A 25,834-nucleotide genomic window follows, 5' to 3' on the forward strand; every position below is an offset into this window, starting at 1 on the left:
GGAAGGGGTCAGGTGTGACTTTGAATCACAGGACACATGGTAGAGCCTGACTCCATGTCTGAGGACTGAGTGTGGGGCACATTTGTAAGTCCGAAGAGGTGGCTGGTGGAGTGAATGTGGGAATAGAGTGTGCCAGGTAGTGTGAGGGTGTTCGGATGAATGAGGCAGTGTGTGCAGTTGTGAATTCCAGGAGTATAGGTGGAGAGTGAGGGTGTGGATCCAGACAGGGTGAATAAAGGGTGAGGGAGTCTGAAAAGCTGAGTGTGTCAAGGTGTATGTCCCCATGTGACTATGATTCTTGGGGGGCACACATGTGTGAGATGTAAGGTGTACGGACTTGGGTGACCAAAAGGGGGTGAGATGTGGTTGGTTGTGCCTGCGTGTGCAGTGCGCGTAATTGAGGATATGGGGTGTTGCTGGGGGTTCTGCGTGGCAGGATGTGTGCATGTGTGAACATGACTGTGCCTGTGATGGGGTGAGTGTGGAAAGGTGCGCGTGAGACTGTAATCGCTGGAGATGGGTGGGCCTTGAGCAGGGCTGGCCGGTGGGTGGATGCTGGGGGTGCGGCGGCAAGGCGCGCGCGCGTACGGCGGGGCGTGGGCGGGGGGCGCGTGGCCGGGTGGGCGCGCGTGGGGGGCGCGCTGCGCGGGCCGGGGGCGGGGACACTGCGGCTGCCGCGGCGGCGCGGACACGGCCGGGCCGCCCCCCGTGGCAGTCGCGGCGCGGAGCAAGCAGGCGCAGCGCGGAGCTCGGGCTCATGGTGCGCCCGTGTCCGTCGGTCGGGCCGCGCGGGCGGCTCCGCGCGTGGCCCGGCGCTCGCGACCTCGCCCCTTCGCTGAGGGCCCGGCCCGCCCGCTGCCGCCGCCTCCTCCCCCGGGGCGGCGCGGCGCCGGCGGGCGGCGGCGCGGAGGCCGGACCGGGCGGCGGCCCAGGCGGCGCGGGGGGCGCGGCGGCCAAGGCGGGCGGCGCCGCCGACATGACGGACAACATCCCGCTGCAGCCGGTGCGCCAGAAGAAGCGGATGGACAGCAGGCCCCGCGCCGGGTGAGTGGGCCCGGCGGGCCGCCCCCCCTTTGTCCGTGCGCGCCTGGGAGCCCGGGTGCCGGCGCTCCGGCCGGCCGGGCCTGACAGGTTGGCTGCGCGCCGCGCCGGGCGCCATGAGCTGCGGCCGGGCCGGGCCGGGCGGTGGAAAGGGACCCTCTGAAGCCATCCCAGCCTGAGCCCGTCCCTTTGGGCCCGAGCGCCTGGCTGCCTCCTCCGTCGCCCACCTTCCTCTGGAAACCCTGGGAAGCCGGCCTGCCCAAGGCTGTTTACAGGCGTGCGGAATTAGAATCCTCCGAGCCTTTTCCTCGTTTTATTGTTTCGAGATCACTCCCTGCAGTTGTAATCTCGACTGGGTCTGGAGGAAGGCTTGCTGTGCTCGGGGAACATTCCTCGCGAGCGCAGATATGCTGCCTTATGGGGGGGAGGGCGCGGCCTTCGCAGCGGGTCCCCCATCAGCGCCTCCAGGTCGCAGTCAGTCGAGGCTGCGCGGAGACCACCTGCCTCCCGACCTTAGGTGGGTCGGAACTGGCAGCTGCAACACGGTGGGAGGGGCTTCCGCTGGCCGATTGACGACGCTGTCCCCGCAACCCTCCCCAGTTTTGGGGAAGGAGTCCCCTGGTAGGGACAGGATTTGCCAATGCCGTGCCCTTCCCGCAGCGGCGGACCGCGAGGGCAGTTTAGGTGTGGAAGAGGCGGGCCCGGCGGTGGAAAGGGACCCTCTGAAGCCATCCCAGCCTGCTGGGGTTTCCCTTCCTTAGAGAGAGCACGGGTTGCTACTTTGTGTCTTGCCGCTTTCCCGTGCAGTGGATGCAGGTGACCTGTTGAGGTTTTGAGGGGCTGTGGCATCGCCTGGAACAGACACACCTGGGAATGAGGACTGGGGGAGCTCATGAAAATGCAGATTCCCTGGCTTCGCCCAGACGCGCCAATCAGAGTTCCCGGGGGTGGGACCTGGAGATGTGCATTTTCACAGGCCGCGCAGGTGTGGGTGATGCCCATTGACGGCTGAGAACGCAGCGGGGCGGGGCCTGCGGCCTTAGGACCCGCCCTCTCTGGGACTTCTCTGGGGCCGCCGCTTCTTGCAGCGTCAGTAGCTCGGAACCGAGACGCAGGAGTGCGGCGGGACGGGTGACATCCTAGGGTATCTTCCCTCGGTGTCAGTGGAATTTTTAAAAATGTAGAAATATATAATATACATATACACGAGTATGAATTACATGTATGATCATAGACACGTGTGTATGTTCTGTTACCCGCGGCCGGATGTTATATTGAAGAAACAGGCTTGAGGTTAAGGTCTGCACCCGGGTGCAGGCGCGTGCCACCGCAGCGGCTGCTCTTCTGTGTTTTTTCCCCTTGGGTGTTTTGTGGTGCTGGGGATCAAACCGAAGACCTCCTGCCTGCTAGGCGAACTTTCTTCTGCTGAACTACATCTCCAGCCCCAGTTCTATATTTTAATTTTTACATTCACTTGGGCTCCAGGCTTGGAATCGCCAGTTTTGGAATTGATTTTTTTTTTGGAACTGATGTATTTTCTAAACAGTGATGTGGACTCAGATTCAAATCATGTATATGGAGTGCTATGCATTGCCCCCCCCCCCCTTTTTTTTTTTTTTTGGTAGTGGTGGGGATTGAAGCCCGGGCCTGGAACATGCATAGCCCACCCGCAGTAAATCTTTTAATGAGTTAAAATGATAAGCAGACTCTAAAGCTGTGTCACGAACGATTACCAAACGCCTACTAAGTGCAGGATCTGTGCCAAGTGATTCCACCTGCCCAACAGGTGTGGGTGCTCTAACTGTGTAATTTCCTGGGGAACTTAAGGCCCATCCCAGACCCCCTTCTAACAGTTGGCCCTCTGTGGCTATGGATTCAATAAACTGGTTGAAAAGATTTGGGTGGAAAAAACTGCCTCTGTACCAAACATGTACAGACTTTTTTTCTTGTCATTATTAACTACACAGTGCAAGAAAACAGTGACATACGGAGTAGCAGGTACATTGTATTAGGTGATCTAAGTCACCTAGAGATGATTTAGAGCACCGTGGAGGATGTGCCCTAGGTTCTATGCAAATACTACACCATTTTATATAAGGGACTTGAGCATCCTCAGATTTTGGTATCCCGAGGAGGTTCTGGAACCCACCCCCATGCTTACCGAGGGATGACTGTATATGTTTTTTGAAAGCTTCCTCATTATTTTAATATGCAGTCATGGTTGAGAACCTCTGATGCAGTGCATAAGAGAAAAATGCAAGGAATTTTTAAATTTAAAAAAATTTTTTTTAGTTACAGATGGACCTAACATCTCTATTTTTATATGGTAGCTGAGGATCAAATCCAATGCCCCACGCATACTAGGCGAGCACTCTACCTCTGAGCCACAACCCCAGCCCCACAAGGAATTATTCTTAATTGATAATAGAAATATGCACTGCTCATGTGGAGGCCTGGAGGTTGTGCTGAACATAATTTTGTATTTTAAAAAGTAAGATTTCTGGTTGGAATTGGAATGGAGGGTAATATCCATTTTAGAGTTTGCCAGTTTGGGAACTGATTTTTTTTTTTTGCGGGGGGGGAACTGATTTATTTTCTTCTTAAAATATTTTTATTAGTTATTGATGGAATTTATTGATTTATTTGTTTTATGTGGTGCTGAGAATCAAACCCAGCGCCTCACACATACTAGGCAAGTGTTCTACCACTGATCTACAACCCCAGCCCAAGAACTGATTTATTTTATATACAATGATCTGGATTCAGATTCAAATCATGTATCTGGAGGGCTATGCATTTGCATTTTGTGTGTGTGTGTGTGGGGGGGTAGTGCTAGGGGATTAAAGCCAGGGCCTGGAGCATGCTAGGCCTGCACTCCACAGATATACACCCCTAGTTCAGTTATAATCTGCATTTTTGGAGAGTAGCAATGTCAATGTGGGAATTCTGGTGTTTGGAGTACCTTGGGAACAAAGGCTTCCTGAATGTAACTGTGGGGGTGGGAGGGTGTGCTAAAGGAAGGAGAGACTCCTGCTGGATGGTCAGCCTCTGCTGGGCACTTGAGATGAACGGCCTGTGTCCATCCCCACAAAAACAACATGTTTTTGAGGTCAGTTTCCAGTTTCTTCATTGTGTAGACAAAGATGCAATGATATTAAATGTTCAAATGATCACAGAGATAATCAGTGAGGGGGGCATAAATGTGGATGCAATATACTCATTTCACCTGATGTCCCTCATAATAAAGCCATGGGGGGGGGGGGCTGGCAGCAGTGGCCCACGCCTGGGAGGCTGAGGCAAGAGCATCGCAAGTCTAAGGCCTGCCTAGCAATTAAGCAAGAGCCCGACTCAAAAACAAAAGAAAAAGAAGAAAGGGCTGGGGATGTGGCTCAGTGGCCAGGCGCCCTGGGTTCAATCCCTAGTCCCCAAACCAAAAGACAGAAAATGCTGTAGGTTGGGATTTTGGTGAAAAGTCAGAGAAAAGGTGCCCTATGCCCCAGGGGACAGTGTTACTAACACTTCCCAAGATTTGCCTGTTTGCTGAGGCCTCTGGCCCCAAGGTTCTTTCCTCCGATGAGAAAGGTTCCGCATCTGGGGACCAAGGACTGTCGAAATGGCTGAGTTGGGAAACTAGGCGCTTGTGCCACTCTGCTGGGAAGCATTTTATGACGCTGCGACCTTTGCTTCTGGCAGTGTGGAGTCCCCCTGGATGGAACACCAGGGACTGGGTGTCAGGTGCCTGGTCTCGGGATTCAAGGAGCTGGGTTCCAGTCCAGGCTCTGCCCCTTACCAGCGGGCTGATCTTGGGAAGCCTGGGTGGGTCTGGGTCTTTCATCTGTTCAGTGGGAGTAAATTGTACGATGGCAGGGTCGGACCCTTGGTGCATGTAGAGTTTGGAACAGTGATGTTCAATTTGCCTTAGGTATTTACTGGGGCTGGTAGTAATAATCGTGTGTGTGTGTGTGTGTGTGTGTGTGTGTGGTTTGCCTTTGGGGATCTCCAGGATTCTCTATTAAGAGGAGGGCCTGCCTTTGCTGGTAGGAAATTTAGAAATGTCACAACTTCATTGCTCTTTTCTTACCAAATTCAGGGAAATAAATAACCATGTCAAGTATTTCCTCCAGGCATGTGGAAGCCCTGTGTTACCCGGGAGGTGCGGTGAGCTCCCGCCGACCCGACCCTTCACCTGGCCATGATAATTCCAGGTGTTGTGGCCAGGTCGGGCAGGGATGCTTTGATGTTTGATGTACTTGCACTTGGGAGATGAGGAAGTCTGGCAGATGAAGTAGGTTGAGAAGGAAGAGCCGATCATCTGGATTCATATTCTATCACTAGGATTTTAGAAAACAGCTTCATTGAGGTGTTCCCATTATAAGGCTATGGTTCATTGATTTTCTTTTAAAAATAAACCCACAGAGTCATGCAATCCACTTTGTGAACATTTCCTTGTCCCCAAAGTCCCCATTAATCCCTCTTGTAAGCTCCAGGCAACCGCTGACTGCTTTCTTTTCCACACGTTTGCCCTTTCTGGAAGTTTATATAAATGGAACCTTACTTCGTTTGGCTTCTTTCACTTAGTGGAATGTTACTGAAGTCCCTTTTTATTGCTTATTAGAGTTCCACTGTGAGGATGTGCCACCTTTGTTTATCCACTGGCCTTGATGGACGTTGGGAAAGTCTCGAGCTCGGGGCTGCGTAAATAACGCTGCAGAGAACCTTCCAGGCCTCGTGGGCCTGGTGGGCGTGTGCTTTCATTCCCCTGGTCCGCCCTGAGTCCTTGAGACCCTGTGTCTGGTCCTCTGTGTCTTCCCCGCCAGCGCTGTGGGTGCTCCTGCCCCACCACCCTCAGTCGGCTCCTACCCGTGGCAGTTGCCCATGGTTTGGTCCTGGACCTCCTCCCCTGCGGGCGAGGGCATCTGCACCCACGGCCTGAATGACACCTCGCTCAGGTACCAGGCCCTTCTCTCCTCCCCCGACTGCTCCGTAGGGGACCAGACTCGGGGCATGCTGCTGCCGGAGCCTAGTCTTCTATTTTCTTGATCCTCCGGGAATGTGTGGCCTGTCCCTTTCCAAGGCCCCTGGGTCACCCTGGAATCTGCAGATGTCTCCCTCAGCACTGCCAGGCATCATCCTCGTCCCTGTCATTCCTGCCGCCTGTCCTCCTGCGTCTGTGCTGCTGACTGGTCATGAGTGTCCACCTTGCAGCAGTTGGCGCCCGATGCTTGGATCATGAAAATGTTCTGCTCAGAACCAACCTGTGGCCTGGAGGCTCCGGGACGCGCTGCCGTGCTGCCCTACGCTGGGCAGCCACCCCCCCTAGGGGCTGCGGAGGTTCTGATGTCACAGTCTAAGGGGCTGGGAGTGTAGCCCCGCGTGGAGTCCTTGTTTCGCATGGGTGAGGTCTTGGGTTCCATCCTCAGCGCCACCAGCGCCAAAAAGTAGCAACAGCGAATTCCCAAAATGACATCATTAAAATTGAATAAAATTAAAAGCTCCGTTCTCAGGGACACTCACCGCCTTGCAGAGCTCCAGCTCCAGGTATGTGGTGCCTTCCGTGTCACCGGGGGTTCCGCAGTGCTGCGGTGGCCCTGCCCACTCCCGCCTCCTCTCAGCACACTCCAGGTCCTTCCTCATCCAGCTGCCCCTCCTGGGCTCCCTTGTGAAGCAGGCTCTGTGCACGCGGTTTCAGATGTTCTGCCTGGAATGTTCTTCTGTACCTCTTCCCCTTAGGTTCCATTAAGCTTCACTGGGGTCACGTGTTACCAACTAGAGATCAGTTCCAACTCTGGGAACCGCTCAGAGCACCTGCTCCTCCTCTTTCTCATGCAGTTGCAGTTTGACATGGGCTGGCATGATCATTCAGCTGGGGGCACCACAGGGCACCGCTGGCCAGAGTGTTAATCCCTGTTCCACCGAAGCTGGCATATAGTAGGAAAAATAACTGGGGCCAGGCTCCAGATTACAAGAGGAGAGTGAAACCTCGCTTCTAGGAAGGGAGAGAGAAAACCCCTCCTGGTGAGTGCAGGCAGGGTGTGTCTGCTGTTCACACACTGCGGCTCATTCTCCATCTTTTCTCTTGATGGTTCAGAAATCTGCTGGTTAGTGGAATCAAGTCTGCGTCTCTCTCTTTCTTTTTAATTTTTTTGTACTAGAGATTGAATTTAGGGGTGCATAGCCACTGAGCCACATCCCCAGCGCTTTTTATATTTTATTTAGAGACAAGGTCTCACTGAATTGCTTACAGCCTGGCTAAGTTGCTGAGGCTGGCCTCAAGCTTGAGATCCTCCTGCCTCAGCCTCCTGAGCTGCTGGGATTACAGGCGTGCACCACCATGCCCAGCAGACCTAAGTCTCTTTAACACATGGATTTCAGAGTGTGGGTATGCATTTGGGGGTTCTTGGGAGAAGGAAATGGCAAGCAAAGAGGTGACCCTGGGTCCCCTTGGTTTGCCTTGTTCTCTCTCCCTCCACTGAGGACGGGTGGGGGTGTGTGGTTTCTGAGATGGCTTGATATCCATATTCGAGACCCATGTCCAGTGAAGGCTGTTTTGAGGGGAGAGTTATGTTTTGTGTCCTTTCATGATCTGGTCATCACGTGTGGCCCTAAGAGGAGGAGAGCCGAGGCTTATTGTTCTAGACACAGGAGGCGGCCACGTGGGAGTGACAGCAGGGCGGTCAGGAGGCAGTAGACGGGGCCAGGGGAGCTTCAGGTCTCGGTCTTCAGTGAGGGTTCCATGAGGAAGCAAGTGGGGCAAGTGCCCGGCACCGTCTGACTGGCTTGACTGGTTTCAGTGGATGCTGGCAGCAGAGGTGTCTCTGGGTGCCTGACCCTGGGATGGTCAAGGCCAGGAGGAGGCCTCCTGTGTGTGTGTGTGGGGGGGCAGATAGAGGCGGTGTGGCTCTAGCGGGTCAGCCTGCCCCTCGGAGCTGTGCTCCCTGCAGGTTGGACGCCTTGGGAAGTTACAGCTTGAGTGGAGTGGTTTCCTAGCTTAGTTCACCTGATGAGGGTTAGAGTAGGCAGAGGACCTTCCAGATGAGAGGAAGTTCATGACCTTGAGATGGAGAACCATCCTGGTTTGTCCCTGTGAGCCCATGGCAATCTCAGGGTCCTGAAGAGTCAGAGACAGAGCTAGGAGGGTGTCAGGAAGATGAGGCGGTGCTCTGCTGCTTCCCGGAGAGGAAGGAGCGGCCCGCACCCTGGGGAGGCCACGAAGCCAGTTCTCCCTGGACGGAGCAGAGCCTGCTGACGCCTCAGCGTTAGCCCCGTGAGACCCGTTTTGGAGTATCACTCTCTGGAACTGTCTGGAACTGTATCAGAAGCCACAATATGTTTGCTTTGCTTTATTTATTTTTTTCCTTTGGTGGTGCTGGGGATGGAACCCAGGGCTTCAGGCATTCTGGGCCAGCCCTCTGCCACTGAGCCAGGTGCCCAGCCCATATATGCATTATTTTTAGCCACTAAATTTGTGGTAGTTTGTTACAGCAACCAGGGCAGCTGGGAGGGCTGAGAGACCTCGGGCACAGGCTCTCACCCTGGGCTTCCCATCCCCGGGGGTGGCTGGGTATCAGCAGGGAGCCTCTCCTGGGGGGGTGCCTCCAAGGCATTTCCAGGTCTTGCTTACCTTGTACTTGAGAGCCCGGAACTTAAGTCACCATGTCTGTGTGACTCACTGCCTGTCCATGAGGAAGAAACAAATGTGTATTTAGGACCTGCAGGTTCAGGCTCTGAGCCAAAGTTTCCCATTTATAACACAGTGGCCTTTGATATTGGCCTTTTTTTTTTTTTTTTAATCCTTGTTTTACTGATGAGGAAACTGTGGTTCAGAAAGGTTAGGCAGTTATTTAAAGCCAGGAGTGAGTGGCAGAAACGAATTAGAACCCAGATCAGTCTTGAAAACTGCTGTATTAAAAAAAAAAGAAAGAAAGAAAAAGAAAGATAAGAATGTTGTAGATTAAAATTTTTTTTAAAAAGATTCATTTGTGTGTGTGTGTGTGCGCGCGCGCGCATGCACATGCGATAATAGGGATGGAACCCAGGGTGCTCTACCACTGAGCTGTACCCGCCTTTTTTTTGGTACTGGGGATTGAACCCAGGGGTGCATTATCACTGAGCCACATCCCCAGCCCTGTTTTGTATTTTATGTAGAGACAAGGTCTCACTGAGTTGATTGGCATCTCTCTTGTGCTGAGGCTGGCTTTGATCCTCCTGCCTCAGTCTCCCGAGCCGCTGGGATTACAGGTGTGCGCCACTGTGCCTGGCCCCAGTCTTTTTTATTTTTTATTTTGAGACAGGATCTTTCCAGGTTGCTGAGACTGACCTTGAACTTATGATCCTCTTATCTCAACCTCTGGAGTCCATGAGATTCAGGTGTGTATCACTGTGCCTGACTCACTGATTTTTAACTGATAGCTGAAAGCACAAAAGTTGGGCATATTAACAAGCTGTAATTCCCAGAACAGGATGTGGCTTCATTGCCTGTGGTAAAGAGTTTGGCTCTAGGGTTGGAGAGACCTAGGTTAGTGGGCCAGTTTTTCCCTTCTCCTGAGTGTGGAGGATCTGAAATGCTTGGAACTAGAAGTGTTTTAGACTTCTAGTTTTTAAAATTTTGAGATATCCTGGGGCTGAGACTGAAGTGTAAACACAAAATTCATTGGCATTTGATACATCCTTGTATACATAACTCAAGGTTGTTTTGTACGGTAACTTATTTTGTTTTTTTGAGATGGGGCCTCTGTGTTGCTCAAGCTGGTTTTGAACTTGTGGGCTCAAGCAATACTCCTGCCCCATCCTTCCACATAGTTGGAACTACAGCTGGATGCCACCATGCCTGGATTTTTAGTATTTTATTCTGCAACCTTATTGTTATTATTATTGTATTGGGATTGAACTCGGGGCACTTCACCACTGAGCCACACCCCAGCCCTTTTTATTTTTTATTTTGAGACAGGGTCCTGCTGATTTGCTAGGCCCTTGATACGTTGCTGAGGCTCCTTTGAACTTGCAATCCTTCTATCTCAGCCTCCCAAGCCTCTGGGATTACGGGTGTGCCCCGCTGTGCCTGGCTGGGATTTTCCATTTGTTGCATGGATTTAGAGACCGTCAGGGTTTGGAGTGTGGATGTTTAGAGTGCAGGTGCTCAACCTGTTCTTGTCTACCCCAAGCTCCCTTTCCCCCCTGTGCCTCAGTTTGCTCTTTTGTAAAGCAGGGCCGTGGGGAGGGTGGCCGTGGGCGTGAAGCTCACAGAGGATGGAGAATCCAAATGTCAGGAACTCTGCAGCCCATAGGGGAGGGCTGGGCCTCGAGCGAGTTCCCATCCTGGGTGACACGACGCTCTTTCTAGGACACTGCGCAGGGTCTGACAGGAGCAAGAGCTTTGGTCAGCAGTGGCTGCAGAGGAACCAGAGCCACCAGAAGTGGTATTGGACCCTCATAAATACACCTCAGGTTGCTGAGCCTTGAGTGATAGGGCTGCTGCAGGCCAGTGCTGTTTGTAGCCATCCTCAGTGTGGTACCAGGGCCAGGGTCCATCAGATGGGGGATTCACTGTTCATGGCACCAAGAGAAATAAGGCCAGGGAGGGAGGAGTTCTTACTACAGACAGTACAGATAGGGCTGTTTTTGTTTGTTTGTTTGTTTGTTTTTCTCTTCTTTCTGTTTTCTTTTTCAGGACTAAGGATTGAACTTAGGAGAGCTGTACCACTGAGCTAGACTCCCAGCTCTTTTTATATATTTATTTATTTATTTTTAGATAGTATCTTGCTAAGTTACTGAGGCTGGCCTCAAACTTGTGATCCTCCTGCCCCAGCCTCCCTAGTCATTGGAATTATAGGCTGCACCAGCATACCTGGCCCTGCAGATAGGTCTGTTCAATCTAATGCTTTGACCTTTTTTTTTTTTTTTTTTTTTAAATTCTGGTAGTGCTGGGGCTTGAACCCAGGGCCCTGTGCATGCCAGGTAAGTGCTTAATCACTGAGTTATATCTCCAGGCACCAAAAGTTCTGAACATTTTATTGAAGGTGTCACTCGTAATTTTTGGTGTAAAAACGCCCTTTCTGTGACGTGATGAGGTAGCATCTGTCAGATTCTCATTATTCATAGGAGTTGTACTCTGTTGTCCCTGTGAGCGCAGAGTTACCAAGTGCTGACCTGTGGCTTCCAGGGGAAATATGGGGTTTGGTTTTCTCAAGCTGCTAGTTAGTTTTCATCGGCAGATAATACAGAACCCTGCCTGGGGCGGGGGGGCTGTTTGAAGGCCCCATGTGTGAGACACGCTGTTGACTCACTAATGCTCAACTCACATCTGTCCATCACACATACCTGCTCTGTGGGGCACCTCCCGTCTTCCTCCTCTGAGGAACACTAGACAGTTCAGCCCTGCACTAACAGGCCGTTATTTTATTTCTATTTAATTAATTAATTAATTAATTACCAGGCAATGAACTCGGGGGCATTTGACCGCTGAGCTGCATCCTTAGCCCTATTTTGTACTTTATTTAGAGACAGGGTCTCACTGAGTGGCTTAGCACCTCGCTTTTGCTGAGGCTGGCTTTGAACTTGTGATCCTCTAGTCTCAGCTTCCCGAGCCGCCAAGATTCCAGGCATGTGCCATGGGCACCGGCTTGTTTTATTTGATTCTGAGCCAGGGTCTCTCTGGATTGCTGAGGCTGGCCTGGCAGGTGTAATCCTCCGGCCTCGGCCTCCTGAATAGCTGGGAGCACATATAGGGGCCACCGAGCCCCAGAGACCGTCTTGTTATTTATTTATTTGGGAGCTGGGGTTGAGCCCAGGGACTCACTCCTGCTAGCCAAGTGCTTTACCTCTGAGCTGTAGCCCCAGCCTTCTAGCGACCATTTTCAGTGGTGAAATCACCCAGAAAAAGCACAGACATACAGAAAACACAGCTTACAAAACATCTCCTGTCGGGAACGTGACCTGCAGCCAGGAGACAGGTGGCCTGGCCGGAGCATCCTGCGCCGGGCCCTCTTTGCCTTGTGCGCATGTCCAGGGATGACTGTGACAGTTTGGGGTCGCAAACTTTAGGGACCGGGTGAATTCACAAGTGGGGAAGCTGCAGGTTGCCGGCATCCGCCGTGCAGGGTGGGGGCAGGGTGGGGTGCGGAGCTCCAGGGTTGTTCTTTAAGGAGCTCCTGGGAGGTGTGTACAGTGGGGGTTGGGTTTTAAAGCCCTGCCTCAGCTGTGCCGTGTGTCTGGGGAGGAGCCATGCTGGTGGGTGAGACCCAGCCATGCCTGAGACCAGAGCAGAGGGCTCAGAAGGAGCCTTGGCAGTGGGCCATCAGGAATTGCTCCCTGGGCCCTCTGCCAGCTGCCCAGCTGCACCCACGTCACCCACTGCCCCACCCCACCCCACCCCCAGCTTCTGCCCACTGCATCATTACCAGCCCTGTTAGGAGCGTGGCCATGCCTGCTGGGCCGCCCAGCTTTCCTGCAGGGAGGGCTCTTCCCTGCCCAAGGTGAGCAAGGAGACCTTGACCTTGGCCATACGGGCAACACATTGGAAAGAGGAGGCAAGGCTTTGAGCCATCCCTCTCTGGACTTTTGGTTGTTATTTCTCAAAACACAAAGTTCTTGGGGTATCTTCACTCAGATGCAGACATTGAAAGTCAATGACAAGGGCCAGACATGAAGTGGCTTTCCTCAGGGCAGTGAGTGGACTTTGTTTTCTAAAAATCATTTTTTATTTTTATTTTTCGTGGTGCTGGGACCACTAGGGCCTTGCTTCACATTAGGCAAATGCTGTGCCACTGAGCAACACCTCCAGAGCCCAGACTTCAATTTAATTTAGAAAGAAAAAGACTTCTTATCGTTTTGTGGGGGGCAGGGACTAGAGATTAGACCCAGGGATGCCTTACCATGAGCCACATCCCGAGTCCTTTAAATTTTTACTTTGAGTCAGGGTCTTGCGAAGTTGCTGAAGTTGCCCTCAAGCTGTGATCCTCCTGCCTCAGCCTCCCACGTGGCTGGGTTTACATGTGTGCGCCACTACGCCTAGTCATGACAAACCTACACAATTAGGATGGTGCTAATTATATTAACTATTGTTTTTGTTCCTTATTCCGTGTGGGTTTCAGATCTTGATCTATATATAGATGGAAAGTTTGGGAATAGATATAGATAGAGAGAGAGAGAGAGAGAGAGAGAGAGAGAGAGAGATGGGAAATATGACCAGAGCTCACTTGCAAAAATTTGGAGTTTAGATTAGTAGTTATTTTTAGGGTTCCTTTGGGTTGTGCCAAGGAATGCTTGATCTCTCTTTATAGTGTGCATTGTGGCAGGACATTTCCTTCTAGAATACATTTAAACAAAAGCAGGGAATCAGTTGAAAGAAAAATATGCAGTCAGTAAAGTTCCTGTGGCTTCTCTGGTGCCCGGCCTGACATTTGGGAGGCAGTGGCCTATGCCCAGGTGGCTTTGTCTGAAACACAGTATTCTTGCTGTGAGGGCAAGAATCTCGTGATCTGGTCTTGCTCGGAGAGGACAACAGCTGTGTGTTTTGCCCGCTGATCTGTGGAGAGCCTGACTTTTAAATAGCGGTTCGTTTTCCAGGTTGCCTTAGTGCTTAGTGGTCTTAGTGCTGTGTCGTGAGGTGAGGACGGTAGGGAGGGACTCTCTGCGGGAGGAAAGGCTTCTGGTGAGAGCTGGGAAGGAGGGCTGGGCCGGAGATGGATGCTCTTCCCAGTTAAATCTTGGTGGCATTTGCTGAATGCCAGAGAACCGCCCCCTGGCCGCTGTCCCTGGCACAGCAGCCGCAGTGTGCAGTGTCAACCCGGCTGGCAGCTCATCGGCCTGCTGAGCCGGTTCAGGGGGAGTCAGCCCGGCAGGTCGGCCTCAGCCCTTCTCAGTCTTGGTGCCGCTGACACGCCCTCCTGGGGGCACTGCATGACATCTGTAGCGTCCTGACCCAACCCTCTGGATGTGAGGAGACCTTCCACATGTCACCAGACATTGTCAAGTCCCCCCCCCCCCCCAGAACAAAATTGTCAGCTGAGGGTCTCCTCATTTTTTCTGTTTTTTTTTTTTTTTTTTTTTGCAGCCCTGGGTTTGATCCCAGCAACACTCCACCACTGAGAACATCCTCAGCCCTGTTCATCTTGAGGCAGGATCTTGTAGTTTGCAGCCTGGCCTTGAACTTGGGATCTTTCAGGCTTAGCCTTCCAAGGAGTTGGAATTACAAGCATGCGTCACCAGGAGTGGCTCGTAGCCTGTTTAAAAAAAAAAAAAAAATCTTGTTGGGCCAGAAATTTGTGTTTGGACTATTGTTCTTGACTCTGAGGTCAGCTTTTTGATTTTAGTGACCAAGGAAGCTTTGAGCAGAGGACATTTGGGGAAAGTGGACTGCATTGTGCCCCCCACCCCCAGATCTGTGTACTGAGGCCCTGCCCCCAGGACCTCCCCCGTGACTGGGTTTGGAGGTGAGGCTGTGGGACAGATGACAGAGGTGAGGCAAGACCTGCCCCTCTGACTGGTCCTGATAGGAGTGGAAATGGGGACACAGACACAGAGGACACAACCCCCTGTGGCCAAGAGGAGAGACCTCGGGGAAACGGACCTGCAGATGCCTCGGCCTCACCGCCTCCAGAACCAGGCCAAGGTGGACTTGGGCTGCTGGAGCAGCCTGGCCTGGCCTGCTCTGCCCCCCAAGGGTTCTGGTGTCGGGTGGCTCTGCTGGTGGGCGTGGTGTCTCTCCGCACTGTCAATCAACCGATCTTAACTGATGTGGGTGAGTTCACTGGCAATTTGATGTAGACAGTGCAATCCTGAGACCTGTCTGAAAACCTGTTACAAAGTTGCAGGCCTAGAGCTGAGGGGCTTGTTCCCCACCCACTCCCCAGGAGTAACCTGAACCCCTACTGTGTGCTCTGAAGGGCGTGGCACTGTCCCCAGATGTTTGTGCTAAAAGTGTTTACAGCACTCACAATTCCTGGTTTTGCTTCCTAGGGTTGTCGGTATTTCTTGTTACTTTGGTTGTAATAATTAGATGAGAGTAATAATTGCTAACCACTATTGCATGCTTATTAGGTAAAGTTGGGCACTATTAAAAGGTTTTATAGGGATTGTCCCATTTAATCCTATTAATGACCCATTTTACAGATGGTAAAACTGAGGAATGGAGGAGCTTTCTTCTTCTTTTTTTCTATTTTAGGATTGTTTTGGTTTAGAATGATATTCAGGTTTTTTTTTTTTTTTTTCTCCCCTGGTTCTGGGGATCGAACACAGGGGCACTGAGCCACATCCACAGCCCTATTTTGGATTTTAGAGACAGGGTCTCACTGAGTTGCTTAGCACCTCACTGTTGCTGAGGCTGGTTTTGAACTCACCATCCTCCTGCCTCATCCTCCTGAGCTGCTGAGATTACAGGCATGCGCCACCTTGCCCAGCTATTTTTATTTTATTTTATTTTTCGATACTAGGGAATAAACCCAGGGGGCACTTAACTACTGAGCTACATACCCAGCCCTTTTTATTTTTTATCTTGAGACAGGGTTTTGCTAAGTTGCTTAAGGCCTTGCTAAATTGCTGAGGTTGGCTTTGAACTTGTGATGCTCTTGCCTCAGCCTCTCAAGCCACTGGGATTATAGGTGTGTGCCACTGTGCCCAACACTCATTTCAGTTTGTTTGTTTGTTTGTTTTCTTTCTTTCTTTCGTGGTGCTGGGGATTGAACCCAGGGCCTTGTGCATGTGAGGCAAGCACTCTACCAACTGAGCAATATCCCCAGCCCTCATTTCAGTTTTTTAAAAGACTCATTTTAATGAGAATCTCTGCAGCAAGTACTGTTTCTATGCCTACTCCTATTAGAGATATTTTGCAGTGTCTATTTAGAGCAGATTTAAGAAAAAAATATTTTTGTAGTTGTCAGTGGACCTTTATTTTATTTATATATGGTGCTGAGAATCGAACCCAGTGCCTCACACATGCTACGCAAGCGCTCTACCCATGAGCTATATCCCCAGCCCATAGAGCAGATGGTTTTTGTTGGGGAGAAAGGAATTAGGGATTTTTGAGGCTTTGGGGAATGGGAGATATGTGCATGTGTGCTCTGTGAATCTTGGTGAAGGCTCATTATTAGCAGAAGTAATGTGACAGAGGACAGTTCTAGAAATTTCAAATTGTCCTCGTAGCTATAAGTTCTTCAGAAACAGGGTACCTGCTGAGCCTGGTGGCAGATGGTCTCCTGTCTTCTAACAGCGGAGATTAGCTTTGCCTGTTGTCCTGTTACTTCTTTGCAGTGCTGGGGATGGAACCAGGGCCCTGTGTGTGCTGGGCCACCTCTGCCTCGCCCCTGCCTGTTGCTGAACTCCGTACAGATGGGGTCATGCGGGGGGCTCACGGGTGCCTGGGTTGTGGTTCCACGTTAGGTTTGTAAGATTGAACCACGCTGTGTTGTGTGTGTGTAGCCGACCTTTGTCTAGTCCTTATGGACGCTGTAACAGAGCATAAGCTGGGGACCTTACAAATAGCGGAGATTGCTCTTCTCACATTTCTGGAGGCTGGAAGCAAGATCAGGTGCAGATGGCAGCTTCTGGTGAGGGCCCACGCTGGTTGGTCACACACTTCAGTTTCCTGCTCTGTCCTCACCCTGAAAGGGCCAGGGCAGCTCCCTGGGTGTCTTTTATGATCCCATCCTGAGGGTCCCCTCTCACCAACTCTAGGGGCCTCTCCTCCTCATCTTGTCACCTTGTTGATTCGGATTTCAGCCCGCAAATTTTGGGGAGAGACAAACATTCTGACAGTAGCATCAATGCATGAGTGTGTCACGATCCGTTTCCCATCCCCCCTTGACGGAGAGCCGGCCTGTGTCCAGTTTCACCGTCCTGACCTTCACCTCGGCTGGCAGGTCCAGCTGCCCCCTGTGCTGGCCAGCGCCCGTCTGTCTTCTTCACTGCGCCACTCTGGTGAGGGTATTGTCGCGTCACAGTTTTCTTTTCACTTGTGATTTGAGAGTGGCTCCCTTCTCTTGACCTGAGGTTAGGTTTCAGGTATACAAGGTAGCCACGTCGTGGTCACACAAAATTGTCCCATCACGGTAGCCACAGCTCCCTGGGCCTCCAGGTTCTAGGCCCTCACCCAGTTCTGCCTTCCTGAGTCGTTTTTGCTAGAGGGGGACAGGGGAAAAGTCTGAATTTAATTTCCCCTTAATTGAAAAATGAGCATGTGTGTGTATAGGAAAAATTGGAGAACAGACAAAAGCAGTGGAGGAAATAACAGTGTTGCTTTCCCTTCAAAGCCAAACGCAGGCGACACAAACAGTGGAGCAGCCAATGTTTTCTCCCTGTTCTATTTCTGTTTGTACATTGTTTTTTGTTCTGCTTTTTCCACTTAGCATTTTAATGGTTTTTGGTATCACAGTGTCTCTGCAAATGGTCCTTTACATATATTTGTTTATTTTTATTTTTTTAAAAAATTTATTTATTTATTTATTTATTTTTGTGGTGCTGGGGATTGAACCCAGGGCCTTGTGCATGCGGGGCTAGCACTCTACCAACTGAACTATGTCCCCAGCCCACACTTATTTATTTAGATATTGGAGATGGAACCCAGGGTGCTTAGCCATTGAGCTACATGTCCAGCCCTCTTCCTCCCACTTTTAAAAAAAAAAATATTTTTTCTAGTAGATGGACACAATACCTTTATTTTATTTTTATGTGATGCTGAGGATGGAACCCAGTGCTTCACATGTGCCATGCGAGCGTTCTGCCAACTGAGCCACAACCCCCACACCCCCAGCCCTTTTTATCTTTTATTTTGAGACAGGGTCTCTAAGTTGCTGAGGCTGGCCTCAAACTTGCAATCTTTCTACCTCAGCCTCCTGAGTTGCTGGGATTACACGTGTGCACCCCTGTCCCCCGCTGCAAATGATATTTTAAATGACAACAAAGGCTGGGTAGCATGTGGGTGGGAGGTGCCGGGATTGATCCCTAACAACACACATACACACATGCAACGTGGTGTTTCTTTGAGGAGACATCTTTCATTTACTTAACTGGTAACTTATATTTTCATAAGCTGATTAGTATTTTCACCTTGAAATAGTGTTTTCACTCTGAATATTAGCTCTCCAGCGCAGTCACTTTAAAAGCAAACAAAGGGAAAATTGGGGATGCACAGTTCTGAAAAGTCCCTTGTTGATGGGCCTCCAATTCCAGCTACTCTGGAGGCTGAGGCAGGAGGATCACAGTTCAAAACCAGCCTTCACAACTTAGACCCTGTCTCAAAATAAAAAGGGCTGGGGGTGTAGCTCAATGATAGTGCACCCTGGGTTCGTACCCCAGTATGAAGAAGAAAAAGAAGTCTGTCTGGGGTTGGATAAGCAGGAACACAAAGTGACCCAGAACAGTTTTGTACCTGACTCTGCAAAAAACCCATGCTTGAGAATCATGGCCTTGGATTTTGGACATTTCAGAGGGTTGCCAGCTATTTGAAAGGGTATTCAGATCTCACAGCTCTATGCACTTAAGGGCACGAAACTAAAAATAGCTACTGTTGATTCATCCATTCATTCCTTCCTTCAATATTTACTGTGCACGCTTTCTTGGGCAGTTTTTTTTTGTTTTTCTTTTTTCTTTTTTGGTGCTGGAGATTGAACCCACTGAGCTGCATCTCCAGCCCTTTTTTATTTTTATTTTGAGACAGCATCTTGCTCAGTTGCCTAGATTGGCCTCCTGTCTCAAAATCCCAAGTGGCTGGGATTGTAGGCATGCGCCAGTATGAGAGGCTTCCCTGGCTACTTTTTTTTTAAAATACATATTTTTAGTTATAGTTGGACACAATACCTTTATTTCACTTATTTATTTTATGTGGTGCTGAGGATCAAACCCAGGGTCTCTCACATGCTAGGCCAGCGCTCTACCACTGAGCCACAACCCGGTCCTTCCCTGGCAGTTTTAATGTTGGGAATGTAGTACAAACACCAGAGGCAACATTCTGTCAGCATGAGTTTACTCTCCAGAGACACATACAGTATTCTTGGAAGATTTTTTTTTTTTCCTGTACATGAACTTGAACCCGGAGGCATTCTACTACAGAGCCTGGCTTCCTTAAATAATTTTGTTAGCTCTGTTGGTTTCTTAGGTGCCAGCATTCCTGTTCTAGGGGGTTTTATTTTTGCCATACTGGAGATGGAACCCATGACTTTGTGCATGCTAGGCAAAGGCTCTGGCACTGAGCCACATCGCCTGACCTGTCCTAGGGTTTTTGTTTTTTTTTTTAATATTTTTTTTAGATGTTGATGGACCTTTATTTTATTCATTTATTTATATGTGGTGCTGAGAATCGAGCCCAGTGCCTCACACATGCTTGGCAAGTGCTCTACCAACTGAGCCACAATCCCAGCCCCCTGTCCTAGGTATTTTAAGTGAGCTGTCCTGTGGCATTATTCATGGCCCAGTACTAGGGACCTCTGTTATTCCTTTCCCAGGAGAATGAGGCTTAGAGGGGTTAATTAACCAGCCCAAGGACACACAGCATTGCTGCCTTCTTGCCTCCCGGGCTTCCTCTGAGGGACTTTTCCAGAGCACCTACTCTAAAGGAGCCACCTCCCACTCAGTGGCACATCCCCTTTTCCGTGTTTTTTGTTCCCACCCTGCCCACCTACAGAATGTTTGTCTTGTTTTAAGATCGCCAGTGCTCGGTACAAAGGCTGCCATATAGTAGATGCTCAATAAATATTTGATGACTGAATCAGCAAGTGACGACCAGGAGCCGCGGTTCCTGTCAGGCCTGCTTGCCCAGCGCCCTTCGCTTTCTTCAGCATGAATCATCCTGAGGCGCTCTGCAATCTTGGCTCATCAGGAGGTCTCATGGTGGGCGGTGCACTCAGGAGCTTTTGGAAAAGGTGTATACTTAGTATCGGAGCCAGGAGGGAAACAGTGGAGCCCCTTTCTGCACAGAATAAAAAGGGGAATCTGGACATTTCTCCTCCCTCCTGCCTCCCTCCCTCCCCTCCTTTCTGCCCTCCTGGCAGCCAGCCCTTACTTAGAATGAGCTGCAGACGCACCTGCCATCTGCCTCCACTCAGGCCTGGGTGACAGGTCTCAGAGGAACCAGGCCCGGGTTATATTGATCCCGTGGCTGCGGCTTGTCTGAAAATGCCCCTGTTCCCACCCCAGCAGCTCCCCAGAGCAGTAGCCAGCAGCGTCACCGAGGCTGCGGAGCAGTGGCCTTAAGTGGGCTGAGAACCCAGGGCCTTGTGCCTGCAGGGCAAGAGCTGTGTCCCTGAGCCACACACAGCCCCTGTCACAACGTGAAGCTGGCCTCCCTTGTTGCACTTAGGGAAGTGTCTTCTGGTCTTTAACTAGTGGCTTTTAAGTGACATTTCAGTTCATTTGTGCTGTTGTAAGTTATCCTCTTCAGAGGATATCTTGATGCATAAACTTTCCTCTATTTTTGAAGAATATTCATCGGCTGTGTTCCTAAGTCCCTGGTTCCCAAGTCCCTGGGTTCAGTGGCTTCCCCGGGACAGGTGGCCGGGGGTTCAAGGGCTCCAGTTGCATTTCACTGCGTAGCTTTCTGAAGGGCTCTGCCATTTACACCCTGCAGAAGCCTGTGTTTCCGCATGTTCAAGGGTCAGAACCAGCTGGTGGCCTTCCCCACCTGCCACGTCACACAGTACCACTTTGTAGATGGCTGGTGAGCCTCACTTCTCTGGGAGCGGTCAGGTGGTTATTGAAGGGATGTTTGGTGGTGTGCAGCATTCGGTATGTGTTTTTTGCAGGAATAAAAAGGAAATCTTTCTGGTACCAGTTCTGATGTGAAGCTGTTGTGTCTGCAAAGGGCAAATGCACCGTCCGCTTCCCCGCACGGGGGTTTGCAGGGTGCATTCCCTGGCCGCCGGATGTTGGTGGGGAGGGGTGTGCGCCCCTGCCTGTTGATGGCACTGTACAGCTGAGCGGTGTCTCCTCCTCGGCACCTGCACTCCCTGTTTCCAGGGGTCAGCTGCTTCCAGGGAGCAGGTGTAGTAACCTCTGGCATTTTTCAAGCACCTTTGAAATGCTTCCCATGGCTTCCAGAGGGTGTCTCGGGGCCAAAGCCACGCCCTGGGGAGCAGTGTGGCCCGGGCTGCTGCCCAGGTCTCCTCAGGGAAGGGTTGCCAGTGAGGTGGCCGCTCCCCGGGGCAAGGGCTGGCTGCGGAGAACCCTGAGGGCCGCCGGAGCGTGGATTCAAGCAAGACAGCCTTGGTTCAAGTTAGGGCTCTGCCGCTTACAGACTGTATGACCCTGGGCAAGAGAGTTCTCCTCTGAAAACTGAGCACGGAGACACTGCTCATTACGGGCTGCAGAGTTCCCAGCCCCCGGAGCCCCGGCCCTGGGCAGGACAGCGGCAGTGCTGGCCACACTAGCGAGGCTGGCGCAGCAGGGCGGGTGGCATCCTGCTGCATCCGGTCACCTGGGTTCCTCCCGAGGTTACTGTGCTGGCAACTTAGAGGTGTCCCTCATGTTCTGCAGCAGGGTGACGTGGACGTCAACTCTGTGGCTAAGAGCAGCGGCTCTGGGTCAGCCTTTGGCCCTCAGCTGCTCTGGGGGTCTCTGAGATGCAGTTTCCTCACCTGCACAGGAGGCGGAATCAAGGCCTGCCCTGGGCCTGAGGAGGGTGGGGAGGTGACGCAGTGAGGGCTTTATTCTCTGTGATTTTACCGTGTGTGCATGCCACACTTGATTTTGCTTATTGTTATTGTTCTGGTGTCTGGGGGATTTCCTTCCCTGGGAGTCTGGTAATTCTTTGGCATTTTGGAGGCTCTTTCTTTTAATTAATCAACTAATTTTAATTACGTATATATGACAGCAGGAGGCATTTCGATTCAGCGTACACAGTTGCAGCACAACTTTCCGTTTCTCTGGTTGTACGCAGAGTAGCGTCGCACCCTGCATGCAGTCACACGCACCTAGGGTAATGATGTCCACCCATTCCATCATCTTTCCTGTCCCCGTGCCCCTTCTCCCCTGGCATTTTGTAGGCTCTCGCTGTGTGCCTGGCTCTGGCCGGTGCTTGGACCAGACCTTTTCACAACTTGTGGCCAAATGATCAGGGGTAAGTGCCCATGGTGAGCTAGAAGTGTGTGAAGGCCCAGGGAGTTATTCACCAAGCCACATGCATGAGGCACCCAGGGCCAGCGTTGGGAGGCAAATAGGATCAGATCTTTGAGAACCAAGGCTGCCTGCTCAGAGCAGGGTCACTCACTGTTTGAGCAGCAGGGAGAGATTTTTCATATTTTTTTTGCAGTGCTGGGATCAAACCCAGGACCTCACACATGCCATACAAGTGCTCTACCCCTAAGCCACATCCCCAGTCCTAAGTTTTAAAATTTAATTTAATTTTTTGGTACTAGGGATTGAATCCCGTCTCCCTAAATTGCTGAGGCTGGCTTTGAACTCATGATCCTCCTGCCTCAGTCTCCTGAGCTGCTGAGATTACAGGCATGCGCCACCACACCTGACTTAAAATTTATTTTTATTTCATTTTATTTTTTGGTACGAGGGATTGAACTCGGGGGCACTCAACCACTGGCCACATCCCCAGTCCTATTTGTGTATTTTATTTAGAGACAGGGTCTCACTGAGTTGCTTAGGGCCTCACTTTTGCTGAGGCTGGCTTTGAACTCATGATCCTTCTGCCTCAGCTTCCTGAGCCACTGGGGTTACAGGCATGCGCCAGCCACCACTCCCAGCTAAATTTGATGTTTAAATAGAAAAAAAGAAAGTTGAATCTATCATACAGTCACATGGTTCATTGTTTAAAATGGTTCAGAACCACATTCATTGCAAAGTCAGTCTCTACAGTTAGTCACTATGTCCCCCTCCCCAGGCACTTATACTTCTGATTGTCTTTGAGAATTTTAGGCATTTATCTAAAACCAATTGTTTTATATCTATATACAGATACACACACACAAAGATTTTTCTTTCCTTATTCAATTGTTAGTATGACTTACACAGTGCATATTTTCCCCCCCACTTAATAATGTGCCCTGGGCTCATTCCATATCCGTTCATAATATTCTGTTCCATTTTTAAATTTTTATTTTAATGCTTTTGTAGTATGCCATGGAGTAGATGCGCCGTATTTTCTTTAGCCAGCCTACTGATGGACACTTAGGTTATTCATAATGGTTCTCTATTCTTAGCAGCACTGTAGTGAACGACCTTGAAGGCAAGGCCTTGTGCCCGTGGTGGACAATGGGGATCACCTTGAAGGGGAGTTGCAGGGCCAGAGTGCAGGTGCACTGGTAATTGTGATGGCTGTCAGGAGACGCCCTCCCTCAGGGTTGCGCTGATTGAGAAACTATGTTTCTCAATTATCTTTGAAAGTACCTTTGTTCTTCCTGCCCAGAACAGGTGTTATTAAGCTTGTGACCTTAGTCACTGTGATGAATAAAAATAATATCTCAGTGTGGTTTCAGTTTTGCATGAGTATTAAAAAACTGAGTTGGGCACGGTGGCACACACCTGTAATCCCAGGGACTCGGGAGGCTGAGGCAGGAGGATCACAAGTTCAAGGCCAGCCTCAGCAACTTAGTGAGGCCCTAAGCAACTTGGCAAGACCCCAAATAATAGATTAGACAGGGCTGGGGATGTGGCTCAGTGTTTAAGTGCTCCTGGGACCAATCCCCAAGTATCAAAAAAATGAACAAAAGTGGAATCAGTTTTGCTCCGGAATCTGTCTGGTCTCTGCCTGGAAGGGTCAGGAGCACTGTGTGGTGCGAGCCAACCTGGCAGAGCTGAGGTGTGCCCCATTCCTCAGCCCCAGGGTTGAGCTGCTCATTCTTTTGTGGTGCTTGCTGGGCCCCTGAAGGCTGGACTTTGCCAATCCTGGGCAAGTGTACCCGCTGCATCCTCAGCCCAGCCAGGGTTGGGTTTTGAAAGATCCACAGGGGATGGGGGAGAGAGGCTGGGCCGCAGGAGGTCTGGTGTGAGCAAGCCTTGGAGGGGGCTTGTGGGTCTGGAGGAAGGTGAATGGCGAGGGGGCCGGGCAGTTCCGGAGCACACCTCCAGGGTGCGGGACGGGGCTTGGTGGAGGAGCTGGCCCACAGGGGAGCTCTGGATTTGAGCCTGGTGATTATCAAATCATGTGGGCTTGGGACATTTGTGAGGGGAATTGTGTGCCCTGCAGGGCTACAGAGGACTGGCAGCTCCCTCACCCAGGACACCCGGGGTTAACAGTGGGGCTGTGTGTGTGTTTCTCAGTATTTTTTTTCCATGCTCGTGGTAACAGATTGTAAAGTCAAATATAGACGAATAAATTACCTTCCTTCATGTTTCTCCCCTTTCCTTGGATCTTTCCCTGGAAGGTCTCTACCTCATTCTTTAATTAATATTTTATTTTATCTTTTTGTGGTGCCAGGGATCAAACCCAGGGCCGCCAGTGTGCTAGCAAGTGCTCTGCCCCCGGGCTGCCCCCTGGATCACCCATGTAGTGGCTGCAGTCCCTCGTGCATGACACGCCATGTGATGGCCCTTGATTTGGAGGTTGTCATTCTTGTTGCTTGCTGGGCCCCTGAAGGTTTGACTTTTCCAGGGCTTTGCTTCCTCTCTGGCTGCTCTGAGCATCCTTGTTCCCATTGCTCCCTGGCCAGTGTTTAGGCAGGGGACATCCCTCAGGTGGACTTGCTTGGCCAGAGGGTCTGAGTCCCACATTCCCACAGCAGTTGTCCCATTCATGTGGCTTTTCTCATTAAATGGTTGGTGGCCTCCCGGTTCTCCTCCACCCCGTGCTCGTGGCCATACTACCGTGACCTGGGGATTCTGTGCATCCTTCTGACTGCAGATTTTACTTCTTCCTAATTAAAAGGAAAAAAAAAAATCAGCCATTTAGATGTATTTAGAACAAAGTGCAAAGGTTTCTGCTGATTCTTTCCCCTGAGCCACTGGTCCCAGATGTATCTCACTTTTTTTTTTTTTTTTTTTTTTTTGGTGTGTGTGTGGTGCTGGGATTGAACTCGGGACCTAGTGCATGGGAGCCAGCACTCTGCCAACTGAGCTGTGTCCCCAGCCCCTGAGATGTGTCTCTACTGAACTCATTCCTAGACCTCCTGTGCAGTTTGGGAGCCACAAGATCACTGTGGCTATTTAATTATAATAATGAAATGGAATGAAGTGTCACATTTGGGGGCTCGGCAGCCTCAGATGGTGAGTGGCTGGTGACTTGGGTGGCTCTGGTGTGAACAATCCTGTCATGGCAGAAGGTTTGGGACAGAGTGGGGCTGTCAGCCTCAGGGCTGTTGACATGGGGGATGGGGGGATCTGCCTCCCTGGGGGGCTCCCCTGGACTGTGGGGTGTTCAGAGGCTTTCCTGGCCTCCTCCCACTAGACCCTGTAGGGCTGCCCTCCCCTGCTTGTGACAGCCACCGCTGTCTCTAGAATTGCCTGGGGCTGGGGAGGGGCAAGGTCACCCCCTGCTTTTCTGAGAACCAATCCTGGGACAATTTTCTCCACATTGCTTTTGATTTTCTTTACGTTCTTCCCGATTTGCTGAATGTTATTGCTAATACTATTTTTTTTTTTCTAAATATTTTCTTTTCTTTTTTTTAGTTGTAGTTGACACAATACCTTTATTTTATTTATTTGTATGTGGTGCTGAGGATCGAACCCAGGACCCCGAACGTGCTAGGCGAGTGCTCTACTGCTGAGCCACAACCCCAGCCTTATTTCTTTTTTAATTCTCTAAAAACGTTGGTGTTTTTGTTTTTTTGTTTTTTCAGTGCTGAGGATGGAACCCAAGTTCTCACCTAGGCTAAGCAAGTGCTCCACATTCCCCAGCCCTGAGCAAATATTTGCCAAGTGC

At 50.9% G+C, this 25,834-nt stretch overlaps 1 protein-coding gene across 1 annotated transcript in view; it reads left to right on the forward strand.

Annotated features, from left to right (window-relative positions):
- Positions 1-902: 902 nt before the first annotated feature.
- Atp9a (ATPase phospholipid transporting 9A (putative)) overlaps positions 903-25,834 on the forward strand; it is a 121,051-nt gene continuing 96,119 nt past the window's right edge. The window contains exon 1 of the mRNA XM_027946392.2: positions 903-1,044. Within this exon, the coding sequence (XP_027802193.2) occupies positions 977-1,044 (68 nt within the window). The 5' untranslated portion in view covers positions 903-976. The remainder of the gene's footprint in view (positions 1,045-25,834) is intronic.

The sequence above is a fragment of the Marmota flaviventris genome, chromosome 2, assembly GCF_047511675.1.
Source record: "Marmota flaviventris isolate mMarFla1 chromosome 2, mMarFla1.hap1, whole genome shotgun sequence".
NCBI classification, from domain to species: domain Eukaryota; kingdom Metazoa; phylum Chordata; class Mammalia; order Rodentia; family Sciuridae; genus Marmota; species Marmota flaviventris.